At 39.9% G+C, this 14,601-nt stretch overlaps 1 protein-coding gene across 2 annotated transcripts; it reads left to right on the forward strand.

Annotated features, from left to right (window-relative positions):
* Positions 1-2,297: 2,297 nt before the first annotated feature.
* On the forward strand, positions 2,298-14,397 carry LOC124147197. 2 transcript variants are annotated; one of them, XM_048381473.1, is made up of 13 exons: positions 2,298-2,433; positions 5,131-5,255; positions 6,191-6,233; positions 6,339-6,434; positions 7,104-7,238; positions 8,185-8,496; positions 9,056-9,175; positions 9,480-9,827; positions 10,328-10,377; positions 10,627-10,669; positions 11,352-11,477; positions 11,906-12,099; positions 12,539-14,397. In XM_048381473.1, the coding sequence occupies exons 2-13, from the start codon at positions 5,142-5,144 to the stop codon at positions 12,791-12,793; spliced, it is 1,836 nt and encodes a 611-aa protein (XP_048237430.1). In that variant the 5' UTR covers positions 2,298-2,433; positions 5,131-5,141; the 3' UTR covers positions 12,794-14,397. The 2 variants fall into 2 exon arrangements, with proteins under 2 accessions (XP_048237430.1, XP_048237431.1); XM_048381474.1 differs by lacking the exon at positions 2,298-2,433 and having other exon boundaries at positions 8,185-8,436.
* The last annotated feature ends 204 nt before the right edge of the window (positions 14,398-14,601 follow it).

The following is a 14,601-nucleotide window of genomic DNA, read 5'->3' on the forward strand; positions in this document are numbered from 1 at the left end:
TGAGTGAATAACCTCCCCTGGGTTAAATAGCGGAAAATAAACACTGAGGGCCTATCCCTAATAAAATGTATCTTGGACAAGAAAATAGACGAAAAACGCCTGAATAGGAAACTGGTCTTATAGACTTAAGACTCAGTCACTTTACTGGGCTAGGATATTCTAAACTTAACCAAAATACAAGGTTGATCTAAGGATTGTCTAGACTCACAATCATTAAAACGGGTACTTGACCAATAGAGTAACTTGATCTAAACTAGACAATCGCGGGAAAGTTGGTAATCCACGAAAAATAAGTGTTAGATCAATGGTTATTGGACTGTTTTCTTTCTAGTACTGACTTACTCTAGTCAGTACCAGAAAGAAAACTGTCCAATAACCACTTACTAACGAAACCTAGTTTCGATCAGACCAAACCAGAACCAAGATGACCTGTAAACGGTCTTGCGGTACCTGGAGGTGAAGACACATGATTTCGCCAAGGGTCATATACGTCTGAGCGGACCTCGGAGAGAACAACCTGCTCATCCATGGGGATACAACAGCCTGGTGGAAATGTCAAGATGTTTATGCCATTATTACTCCAAAGAGCTAAAGATTGTTTTCAGCAAATGTGGATAGAAAAACTAAGAAATAGCAAATGTACATATACCTATTCTCTCTTCAAACAACAATTTATACTCGAAGAATATCTAATATATGTTACAATAAAAAAAACAGGATATTATGATTTAAAGATCTATAAAGGTATATTTAAAAAGTCTAACAATATCTGTACATCTTGTACCCTTAATGTGGTAGAAAATGAGTATCATTTTATGCTTGTGTGTAAACTCTATCTTCAATTAAGAAACAAGAATATTCCAAAGAAGTTTATGACTTACCCAAATATTAATTTGTTTTGCATACTCATGTCAACCTCAAATATTACTTTATTACAAAATATTGCATTGTACATACATCATGCATTGTCAGTTAGAAGAAACACCAATACCTTGTAAATACGTTGAACTATGGGCCTATGGCCTTTCAGTTTGCAATGAATAAAACCATTTTTTTGGAAAAATAGCCTGGTGAGGTGACCAAAGTCTTTTTAAACATTATGAAAACACGAATGGCAAACTAACTTCTAAACCAATGTGGGAGATGTAGATACGGAAATACCGGTACCAACGGTACCACTAAAGATTTACAACCAGACAATTATTGAGGTGGCAAAAATGACCATAAATTACAAGAGAAATATCTACAAGTACTAGATAATCCCGCTACTAAGATCAATGTTACTGAAACACTTTCCTTACTTGAATAAGGTAGAAAACATACATGAGCTAGAGAATAAAATTTACGGGTCACCTATTCTCTACCATTGAACGTACAGACACCGGAGTATGACGACCGCCGGACCTTGCCGAACGGCGACGACGCTGGGCAGTTATGTGTTTGTGTGATGTTTAATGCCGCATTCAGCAATATGCTATATGACGACGGTCTGTAAATAATCGAGTGTGGACCAGACAATCCAGTGATTGACATCATGAGCATCTATCCATGGGATCGATGACATGCATCAACCAAGGCAGCGAGCCTGACCACCCGATCCCGTTAGTCGCCCCTAACAAGTATAGTCACCTTTTACGGCAAGCATGGGTTGCTGAAGACCTATCCACCCCGGATTTTCACGTGTCCTCTGGGAATTAAGGGAGAGGGACGAGGAACGGTCACTAGACCGTGACTAGACTGGTTTTACGACCCGGTGACATACACACACCGACTCCGAGCAGGCTGGTGTACATTACCTCGGCTACACACTTTCACGGATGTTCAGTGCGACTGGTTGCCTATTATACTGCATTGTAAGGTTATCTCGACTGACGTCACAAAACCCTTTTCAACTGTTTATGAACAACATGTTTTTCGCGTGTACGACAGACACACTCACGTATTATCTCTAATTCTGGGTTAGAACTGGTCCCGCGCACACAATGTCTGTGACAGCACGTTAGTGGCAGCGCCATTATGATTTATTGATTCACAGCATGTGCTTCAGACGAACGTATACAACTGACATTCAGATCAATAAATTTGTATCTCAGATAACTAGTACAACTGTTTTCTGTGGAATACATGACAAGAAATACAACACAGACGTTAAATTGAGTGGTATTTCAATCATTTTAAGGAAGTACATTGAAATTCACCTTAACTCCAACCTATATTTAAGGTTAAACCACGTGATGCGTCCACTGCCTTCGATACATACATTGTGACTCCAGTTCATGTCAGCCGTCGTTTGATTGGTTGGAATAGGTTACGTCACACAGCCTTACACAACAATACATAGAATGTGTTCGTGTCTCTGTCTCAGTATTAGTGATAATAACACAAATACGGAATATGTGAATATTTTCTTTGGCAAACTGCATTATTTATCAGGTAAGACTTGTCACAAATGTCTCCCATTAGCCACCACAGCATAGTAGCGTTTAGGGTTACTGAATATCGCCACTTAGCGCAGAGACTTTCACGGGAAGTGACATATCACCAGTTAACACAGTAACGTTTAGGGGTAGGTCAGTGTGTCCCTACCCACACCACAAGTATAATGTAAAACTAAAGAAAAAAATGGAAAAGGTCTAATTAGATCTACACGCCCTTTAATAGGAATACTACAAAGTAATTAACATCCATAGATAGGTTTACATTCACACTGAGACCCCGTTAATCTGGACGGTAGCGTTCCACACACCACAAGTATAATGGATGAGTGAAGCGTGTACTGTGTATAGGATGAGAATGTGTGTATAATACTGTATACACCGCTAGGCCAGTGAATGTGTAAGAAGAAAGTGTGACACAACAATACACACGAGAGACCGAGTCCGAATCGAAAGGAGAACAAGGAAGTGATACGTCATTGGCGTGGGTAGTGGTCCATAATCCCAGCAATGACACATGTTATCGTAGTTATATGATCATGTTAATTTGAAGTACTTTATTAATTTAATATTTTGGTTTTGGTTCCCCCTTGTATGTTTTATTTTGAACTATGCCAGAAATGTATTTCCTGACAAAACGAGTGTAAAGGGAGGCAACTGCTGTTTAGTCTCAAAACGAAACTTGGCTCCGTGTGCAGTGTCATCCGGTCACAGTGAACCGGTGAAGGAAACGGTGATATCATGTTACTATGACAACCCGACCCCGTTACTCGGCTCTTTCGACAAGCTTAGTAGCCTTTTACGGCAATCATGGGTTGCTGAAGACCAATTCTAACCCGGGTCTTCACGGGTGCCACATCATACTGGGAATCTTACTATCTGTTATTGTGACATTATAACTGTGAATTATGTTGCCGAGAAATTCGTGTTAAGCCCCAAAACATGTACTGGTAGATACCGAAGGGGGGAGGGGAGGTCTGAGGGGGATATATGTACAATATGTAAATGTATTGACATTAGCGCTAATTAGCATATGTGAAACTAAAACAAAAGTCTTATGACGCTTTTAGAATCTTGGTAGAAAGAGCATGCTCGATTGTATCTCAAAAGTGGCGAAATGGGGACACCAAAGGCTGGAGCTGCTGGAATATTGCTCGACATAAATGGAAAGTTGACTTGGACAATTGAAGTCATCCCTCTTGTCATACAGCTCTGATTTTTTTTCACTCTGAATTTTGTGCATAGATCTGAATATGAAACAGAGGAAGCAGTTTAACTTGTCTTTTATATTTTTAACTCAGGTGGGTAAATCAGTGGAAGGGAATTGGCTACTTCACCACTATTGATCGATATCAGATCATCGATATATCTGAAGTTAAAATTGAACTTCTTGGCTACATTCCCGTGTTTGGCTTTTGCCAATTCCAGCAGAAGTTCCGAGTCATATGCACAAATAAACAGATCAGAAGAAAGGGGAGAACAAGTGCCAAACTATAGCATCCCCAAACTCCACATAGATGTCATCAGGGAGGAAGTCCAGCATTCTACGTATTGTTTTCTCAGTAAACTTCAGTTGGTTGGCTGGTTTGTTTGTTGTTTAACGCCGCACTCAGCAATATTCCAGCTATATGACGGCGGTCAATAAATAATCGAGTCTGGACCAGACAATCCAGTGATTGATATCATGAGCATCGATCCACGCAATTGGGATCGATGACATGCATCAACCAAGTCAGCGAGCCAGACCACCCGATCCCGTTAGTCGCCTTTTACGACAAGCATAGTCACATTTTACGGCAAGCATGGGTTGCTGAAGACCCGGAATCTTCATGACATTTGCTTTCATTATTGCACCGCTGCATGAAATGTCTTGAACGTGTCTTTCTGTAACGACAGGCAACGGTAGTGTCTTTCTGTGACGACAGGCAATGGTAGTGTCTTTCTGTAACGACAGGCAATGGTAGTGTCTTTCTGTGACGACAGGCAATGGTAGTGTCTTTCTGTAACGACAGGCAACGGTAGTGTCTTTCTGTAACGACAGGCAATGGTAGTGTCTTTCTGTAACGACAGGCAATGGTAGTGTCTTTCTGTAACGACAGGCAATGGTAGTGTCTTTCTGTGACGACAGGCAACGGTAGTGTCTTTCTATGACGACAGGCAATGGTAGTGTCTTTCTGTAACGACAGGCAATGGTAGTGTCTTTCTGTAACGACAGGCAATGGTAGTGTCTTTCTGTAACGACAGGCAATGGTAGTGTCTTTCTGTAAGGACAGGCAATGGTAGTGTCTTTCTGTGACGACAGGCAACGGTAGTGTCTTTCTATGACGACAGGCAATGGTAGTGTCTGTAACGACAGGCAATGGTAGTGTCTTTCTGTAACGACAGGCAATGGTAGTGTCTGCATGCATGATTAATTTGACCTTGCGTGAGTTATCAGCTTACGAAAATAGACACGTGTACACCACATAGCGGTCGTATGCATTGGCGGATCATGGAAATACTTAGTATATACAAATCCGCGAAGTATTGTCTATGATACATACATGTAATGTCCACATGATTTTTCTATCATGCATCACGTCAACATTCCAGGTGGAGAAAATGCCCAAGTATGACGTGAGCTGTGGATGTTTATGTAATTGTTGTCGTGGTTAGCATACACTTGCAATTAATTCCAATGCATTTTGTTATTCAGGATGAGGGCTTATGAGATCCATTGATGGCAAGAGACAAACAGACACTACCCCCATGGATATCATGAGTACAAGCTCAAAGTTGGGTCTGTTTTCATTTGGGGAGTTTATCATGAAAAACAGCAAGGTAAACCCATTCTTCGTAACAATGGTATACGTAATTGTGTTATTTGAGATCGCTTCCTAGTCTAGTGGACAGAGCGTATTCCTAGAGGAAGGAATGTCGGTGGTGTAGCCTCGTCATACCAGACGTTAACAGGTGGTACATGTTGTTACCCTGCCTGGCGTTCTGCAATAAGGGGGTAAAACAAGGACTGTCAGTTCAATATGACTGAGTGGGGTATTCATGTTAAACTGCGGCATGGTATCTCGGTGGGTTGGCACTATGAAAGCGGCATCATCCCGGAGAAGTACAAGCAGCCACACACGCACACACGTGCATGCACCTCGTAATACGAGTGGAATTATCTTAAACACGACGTTTTGCGCGTTTCACCTAACCTCACAAAAAATGTTATAGTTTTAGTAACAAGCCAAATATTGTTTTGTATTAACAACGGAAAAAATAATTCTTGTTCATGTATTCAACACTATATCACCCGAATATCGAACCTTACATTATGAATATTTGAAAATAATAATAAACAGTTGTAGGAATGTTCTAGCTATGCCACGGCTCCCTGTAAGTGAGTGAGTATGGTTTTACGCCGCCTTTAACAATATTCCAGCAATATCACGGCGGGGGACACCAGAAATGGGCTTCACACATTCTATCCATGTCGGGAATCGAACCCGGGTCTTCGGCGTGACGAGCGTACACTTTAACCACTAGGCTACCCGACCTCCCCACACGACTGCCTGTCAATAATCTAGTCAGGGACAGATAAACCAGTGGTTGATATAATGAGCAACATTCAACGCCCCTAGGCAGGGTGATGCACAATCAACATCGATAAGTTAAATTATTTAACCGTAGCTGCCCATATCTCTATAAGTCAAGGATAAAACATATTTGCTCAAATGTCATGCGCTTGCTTCATATTTATTTTCACTAAATTACAGAGAGCGACAGAAAAGCACAATGGCAAAGAATGCAAACGAAATGGTAAGTTGACAAACTCAAACTGAAAAGTGTGTGAATTTTGGTTTGTGACTGAAATATGTTTCTTACACACCTGCATGGGTCCTAATGTTGTGAAAACTGTTTCAGTTATCATATGCTCGGAAGAGAAAGTGTTGGCAGCCGAGGATTTGTCAAAGAGGGTTGGCCAGAAAGAAGGACAGCATGACATTATCAAATGCAAAGGTAACGCATTCCAGTGCAGATCTATGCATGATTAAAAATGACTTAATCCTGGTTAATGTGCAAAGGTTGTTACCCCTGGTTGTTTTTTACGCCCGGATTATATTGAACATTTGGAGCTCAATTCTTTGAAAGGTTGTTGGTTGGTTTGTTGTTTAACGCCGCACTCACCAATATTCCAGCTATATGACGGCGGTCTGTAAATAATCGAGTCTGGACCAGACAATCCAGTGATTGACATCATGAACATCGATCCACGCAATTGGGATACGATGACATGCATCAACCAAGTCAGCGAACCTGACCACCCGATCCCGTTAGTCGCCTCTTACGACAAGCTTATTCGCTTTTTACGGCAAGCATGGGTTGCTGAAGACCTAATCTAACCCGGATCTTCACGGGTAGTATTATTAAAGAAATGCCCTATCCTACACGTCTAAGGATGTAGAGAAGTATTCTAAAAATACACCAACAACACAGTCCCACCATTTTAATATTCAAATTACTTTTAGAGTCCGAAGCATAGTACCTTACAAGTTTAATCAACTTTTCCTAAAGGATAAGATGTATTGTCCGCTAATGGCTAATAACACAAAATGATCTTGAACAAAGCTTCTGTTTTGGATGGGTTAATTGAAAAAAGGATTAACTTTTCTTTTTTGTTCTTTTCAGATAGAGAAATGTTTGACCCCGAGAGGTTACCCTTTGCAAGTTTTTCAACCATGTATCTGTTAGTTGACACAGGTGTAGCTTCCCTAATTCTAAGAAAGGGAAGGCTACACAATTCTGTGTATGACTACTTTGAAGGTAAATATCCTGTCGGAAGAAAAGCTGACAAATGTTCTGTTAAATGTATTTATATAAATGCACCATTTATCAGACACCTAAGAACACTGTACTCACAAGTTAGTTGATGCAGGCAACTGTGAGTGCAATTTTAATAACATTGTTTATTTAAAAATGAAAGGGACGTTCTTCAATTCGTTTTCAAGTTTTTAGACTTTTCAAAGCGTATACATATTTCTCTTGATAAGTGTGGTATTTTCTCGCAACCACAAACTTAGAAAACGTGCCATTGGCTTGACGAAATGGCCACCACTTTAATTAAGTATGTTGTTTGATCAATAATTATCAGGACAACTTCTATTCCACTCGACCGCCTCCGTGGTCTAATGGTAGAGCGTCCGCCCGGAGAGCGGAAGGTCAGGCGTTCGATCCCCAGCCGCGTCATACAAAAAGACGTTAAAAGATGGTACTTGTTGTTCGGCATTAAGGGGCTAAAACAAGGACTGGTCGGCTCGGAGTCAGTATACTATGTCTAAGTGGGGTATTCATGTTAAACTACGGCATAGTATCTCAGTGTGCTTGCACTATAAATCGGCATCAGTCCGGACCAGTACTAGCAGCCCCACACACATATACACGTGCATGCACGTCGCTATATAAGTGCAATAATCTTGGACGCGACGTTATATCCCATTTCACCTCACCTCTATTCCACTCAGTTGTATTTTGCCCTGTTGTGAGTTAATTTATCACGGGCGTGTGTGAGAGAAACTGCTTCAGAAAATCACTGGTAACCCTTGTCGATTACAATGTCAATAAACATTATGTGTTTTAAGATTTGCGGGTGTTATTGAGTATTCGATGACCTGAAACTGTAACATTTGAAACTTCAGACTGTTCCATTGAATGCTTTCAGTATTTGCGTTTTCTCATGCATTAAATACCTCATTCTTTGTTCTAACTGAAGGGCTGGAGGCTAGTGGGAAAAGGGTCTTTGTCGTCAACAAATTTGAAGAAAAGAATCGCATGTTTAATGAAGTGTTGTATCAGCTCCCGGGCGACTGCACCAAGGAAATGAAAGACTTAACCATAACCTGTGTCCCAAGACATAAGCCTCAACTGTCACAGTCGGAATCCGAGCCAAGTTGGGATTCTGATGACGACATGCAGACAGAGGGTGAACTGCCAAGTGAATCCCTTGGGAAAGCAACAACAGAAGGTACAGAGGATGCCTATCAACTTAACCCTGATGCTTTATTGAACGAAGGGAGTGTACCAGGTAAAGCTAAGGTTGGGTCATACTTCAGTGCCCGTCACGTGTCAGTGAAATCTGCTGATGTACTAGTATTGAATATTTTAAGGACTAGTTAACACATTGCAGTTCGGATACCAACATTGTCATCCCAAAGGTGATAAACTTATAGTATTATGTAATCCAGCATGAATAATATTATATATATTCACATGTAATATAAACTGAATGTCATTTATATGAAACGGGAAAGCTTATAAAATACATCACCGTTGAAGAACCATTTCGCGTTTGATTCATTTCTAGACACAATGGATAATGGGTGTATACTTTCTTTTGCGTGACAATATATATTGATGTAATAGAAATAGTTTTGATCGGCATGAAATGTGGGTCATGATAATATTTTCTCCTTGTTGTCGGCGAAATGTTGAATGTTGATATTCTAATACCTCAGAAGTTTGCTAACTGGGAGTTACTCCCGATTTCGGTGTTCTTATCAACATGCTCTTTCATACATATATATATATTATAACAATAATGCTGAAATCGGAATCGATATGGTACATCTATGTATTTCTTTCAGATCATGAAGATTTGAACTGTCAAATTGGAAGTCACTGCACAATGAACATAAAGAAGTCATCTAATCAGATCGTCATAGCAAAACAGGACGGAACTGAAAACACAATCAATGTCAACGTTGGTATGTAAATATTCTCCATATATTTCCTGTAAGCGGATACAGTAAGGCGCGTTACGTTTGAGCACACAAAAAACAATATTATCATATGAACGTACATCTAAATAACAGTCTTCATAAGAAATCTCTGCTAAAAGCAGAGTCAATTGTACTATTCCGATTGTATCATGAGCATGTGTTTATTAACCACTATCAAATAGTGATGATACCAGGTGCTCGCATATAGGTGAGCGTGTCCTGTGGCAACCGCCTAAAACACATGCAAAGGCAAGTCAATTGTTCACATGAACCCATATTTTGATATTAGTTCCTGGGCCATCAGCGTCCAAGACTCTGCTCGTCATCACCACAGACCCCCACAATCCCGAGCTGGAGAAGCTGCTCGTCCATGAGATTGATGCCAAGAAAGACGTAATCAACATCCGACTCAGGTCCAGTGATGCTCAGATTGTCACTGTACGGGCGGGGTCTGTTGTCATCGAAATTGACGTCGATCCTGGTAGGGCCTTGGGACACGAATGGCTAGAGTCGGTCGTGAAGGACGTCTTCGATGGAGATCTCAAATCGCTTATTCCGGAAGGAACAACGCTGAACATGGACGTGCAGTCCAGTCTGGTCGTGCCAATAAAAAGCCTTGGGAAACTTGGCGACTTTGGTAAGTGAAAGGCTAAGTTCAACCACTGAAATCATCGAGTCTGCTCAATCTTGGAAAAGAACGAAAAGTAAATTCGTTTTGATAAAGTGTTATTTGTAAACTAGTTTGAATATTATGACAACAATTGTGTATAAACGTTATTGATTAAGATTAAGGGAATATTTATGGATTATGAGAATAAAAACATAATGATAGATATATATTGTGTTAACAATCGCCCGTGAAGATTCGGGGTAGATCAGGTCTTCAGCAACCCATGCTTGTCGTAAAAGGCGACTAACGGTTGAGGCGACTTGGTTGATACATGTCATCGAATCCCTTTTAAGTGGATCGATGCTCATGATGTCAATCACTGGATTGTCTGGTCCAGACTCGATTATTTACAGACCGCCGTCATATAGCTGGAATATTTATGAGTGCGGCGTAAACAACAAACAAACTTATAAACAAAATAATTCCAATATGCATTAAAATCAGGAACTCCATTATTCTATTTACAGTTCTCGCCAATCCAGAGAATCTTCACAAAAACTGTGTGCCCTCACGGAAGGTATTTACCCCTAAATACATTATTTGCATAAACAAATATATTTTTCCCCACAGCATCATTTGTGTGTGTTTAAAGGTTTATAGTCAACAGTTCAACAGACATTATATACACTCATTGTTTTGCATTTTGATACTGTATTCGTTTAATCTGTTTGACAATATCTTTTCGGTTATGACGTACACCAACCCCTAATTTGTTTAATAAGTCTTGGACATTCAATATGTTTATTGCCATTTAATCACATTTCAGTATGAAGAAAAAGTAAAAGAAGTTGAATCCCTTAACAAAGCACGTGAGTGTGGCCAAGTTGGAATGAAGCACGCATTCCTCGTTAGGAATCCTAGAAATATTTTTCACAAATCTCCACATCTTTGGTTGTTCGTTTGTTGTTAAACGCCGCACTCAGCAATTTTCCAGCTATATGACGGCGGTCTGTAAAAAACTCGAATCTGGACCTGACAATCCAGTGATTGACATCACACGCAATTGGACTACGATGACATGCATCAACCAAGTCAGAGAGTCTGACCACCCTATCCCGTTGGGCGCTTCTTACGACAAGCATAGTCGCCATTTACGGCAAGCATGGGTTGCTGAAGACCTATTCCACCCCGGATCTTCACATCTTTGGTATCAGCATTCGGACGTATTTCACCTTAATGGTTTGGTGATACTGATGCTGAGTGCTGAAGCCTGTCTGGGTGTATGACACCTGTATTGATCTCGTGATGAATTGACGTACCTTCTTCAAAATACCCTAACTGTAATTACATAAACAAAAGCGACAAAACCCTTTCCATATTCATAAGAAATCTCTTCTAAATGCAATATCAAGTGTACGTTCCCGACTATATAATGAGAACGTGTTTATGAATCAGTTATGATGCCAGTCGTACATATATCTACGTGGTTCATGTTAATACACATACGTACACCCACTAATTTTAATCCATTGCATTAATGATTGGTTCTAGTTTTGGAAACGAAAACATCGAAGAAAACACCAGTGCCATTCCAAGACATGAAAACCACCATATCAGCTGGTATGCTGGAGACGGTTCTTGAGGCTTCTATTAACACTGGGGTCAAGTCAGACTCAGGTACAGTACCACCAAGTAATGAAGGGAATTTTGTTGATTGTTATTATCTGACTGTTTCTACTGGACCTCTATTTCGATTTAACTTACTTCTGGAAATTAGAACAGGTACAACGACAGCTGATTTTAAAAATATTATTTGCTAAATTCTCATTATGATCAGTTGGTTGGTTGGCTGGTTATTTAACGCCGCACTCAGCAATACTCCAGCTATATGACGGCGGTCTGTAAATAATCGAGTATGGACCAGACAATCCAGTGATTAATATGATGAGCATCGATCCACGCAATTGGGATCGATGACATGCATCAACCAAGTCAGCGAGCCTGATCACCCGATCTCGTTAGTCGCCTTCTACGACAAGCATAGTCGTCTTTTACGGCACGCATGGGTTGCTGAAGACTGAAATATATGAAATCATTTGCTTCAGGAAAGTTTGACCCTATCGACATTGCCGTGAGTTGTGTAGAGCTGATCGGACAGCTGTCTGGCCAGGAGCTCTGGGACTATGTCATCATGCACCCACTCTATTTTGCTGCTGACGGTCCTTTCTACAATCAAATGAAACGCGATGTTGGCTTGGAACACGATAAACACTGCAGACTACCGTCGTTTCCAGACAAGGTTAAGACCTCAAGCGTTTGCAAATTTATGACAAACAACTTTCAAATATCATCGTATTACTCAATTCGATTTTTAACTTGCCATTTTGAATATTTCTAAAGTAGTCAAAGAGTGTTAACCTCTATATATTTGTTAATGAATTGAGAAAAAGGAATTCAATCGTTATTGTCTTGGCTAACAATGAAGACAGTTTTTCCTTATCTTTGATAATATCATATTTATGATAAATGTTTACCGTTAATTTCATCTTGAAAATGGTATAATATTTGGTTTAGTAGTTTCAATTTAATTAAATTTAAATTTTCAACAAATTTAAGTTCATGCCTTAAAACGAAGACGATAACGGTATATTTCGCTTTGGTATTTGGTTTCACGTTAGTTTTTGGGAATAAATTTGTGTCAAACATAGAAACGTGTTAACATCCAGTTTCTATTTCAGACATTCTTCTACAATGCGAAATGTGATTGTCTAGAACTATGCATCGACCCACATGGCCACTTTTCAATTGGTCCAGATATTGCACAAAGGGTTAACATGGACAAAATCACTACTGCTGAAGAAAAGCTCAACGTGGGCAAAATGGACGTTAAAGCAATGGACGTCAGGCCCAAAGTGTACAGAACAAAACGGGAAACATATGGAACTCGTGGAAAATCAACATCAAAAACAGGAAAGGGTCCGGTCGTTGCTTGACCCTACATGTGGCACAAGAGACAGACACTTACTGAACATTGTCTAGTGCATAGATATTGACGTTGTTGTTGTTGTTGTTGAAGATTGTTGTTGATTTGTATTCTATTGCAACAATGCTGAATGGGTCCATTTATTGAACACCACCCTTTGTGGCCCAGGATAAATTGTGCTCCCAGAGAGCATGCGAAACCCAGTCAGGGTTGCATTTAGTCAACGTTCTAATATTCAACTTGCCCTTCATGTCGAAGCTCCAGCTTTTGGTGTCTACATATCACACCTTTTGGGATATAATCGAGCATGCTCTTTCCAGGAAGATTTCAAAGAGCGTCATGCGACTCTTGCTCAAAAGTTGTTTGATCAAGGTTACAGCATTCAAGGGCTCACTTATTCTTTCAAAACGCTTTATGGTAGACACATTGAGAACATATTCAAATTTGACGCATCAGTCCAAAAGTAATGTCCAATGCAATTCCCTATTTTGACATGTACATTATGTTCCCGTGTTTTTTCAGTGAACAATTTACTTACCTTTGCATGTGTTTGTGACAGGTTCCACGCTCACCTTTTCGCGAACACCTAGCATCATCACTATTTAAAAGTGACTCATAAACACATGCTCATGATGTAGTCGGAATCGAACACAGACTCTTTCAGTAGAGATTGCTTACGACTGGGGAAAGGGTTTTGTTGCGTTTATTTACATGGAGAAATATGCATACTATGGACTACGATTTATCGTCATCACCAATTTCACCTTGATACAATATTACAGTAGGCATTTCAAACCAACTATTAAAATTTAAACTCGAGGTCTAATGCAAAGGAGGTGGGACACCCAGGTAGGAAGCAATAAACTTCACGAAATAAAACAAACAATAGGTCAAACCTACTTGGGTTGTCAGTCAAGACATGGCGAGGTCGTTTTACGACGATGTCGTATTGGCCACAGTTGAATTACCTGCTTAAGACAGATGAAGACGAACCTCCTAAGTGTATCCCTTGTGATGAAAGGTTCACCGTCAAGCAAGGACTTTGCAATCAAAGCGTAAATCTGAAAGATCTCTTTTCCCTTGTCAGCGGGCATCTTATTATCAGCTATTTGAAAGAAATTGGTCTGTATAATAAATTTTAAATATGTATGTGAATAATTAAATGCTTGTTTTTAAATTAGGTGTGATGCAATGATCAACTGACATTATTGAAGGCTCTGTCAAGGGGGTTAAAGTGTCGTAAAATTATAGTCCCCCTGTGTGACACATACTCCTATCATAATCGATGTAACTATCATCAACCAGTGTTTTTAAGCCAACTCATTGCTAAGTATTTTTTAATATCGGCTAGTATTGTGTACAACCACCAGTACCTAAAGTGATGACGTAAATCCTGCTGGGGTATCATGCAAGGAGCAGAGGTACTGTAAGTCCCCATGATCCCCAGCGAGGTGGCCTAGCTTGTTTCTGGTGGCGTATAGCCCGTGTTTTAAAACTGTATACATGATATTGTCATGCTCAAATATGTTTCATAAATTGTTTCTGAATATAGTATGCTCAAATATGTTTCACAACTTGTTTTTGAATAAAACTTTGCATAAAAAACTAAATTGTAAATTTATTAACTTGGTCTCGTCGTTACGAGGGATGGTCAATAAGTTCATAGAACATGGTATCCAAATGAACCCAGCAGAAGATTTGATGATTGTATCGTATTCTAGCATCTTTCATACCCGTGTCTACAAGAGTATAGGTGGTTACACCCATCAGTAATGTTACAGTACTTATTTGATGTGAGGTACCCTTGTTAAAATATGG

This window comes from Haliotis rufescens, unplaced genomic scaffold (genome assembly GCF_023055435.1).
Source record: "Haliotis rufescens isolate VD_foot unplaced genomic scaffold, xgHalRufe1.0.p SCAF_39, whole genome shotgun sequence".
Taxonomy (NCBI): Eukaryota; Metazoa; Mollusca; class Gastropoda; order Lepetellida; family Haliotidae; genus Haliotis; species Haliotis rufescens.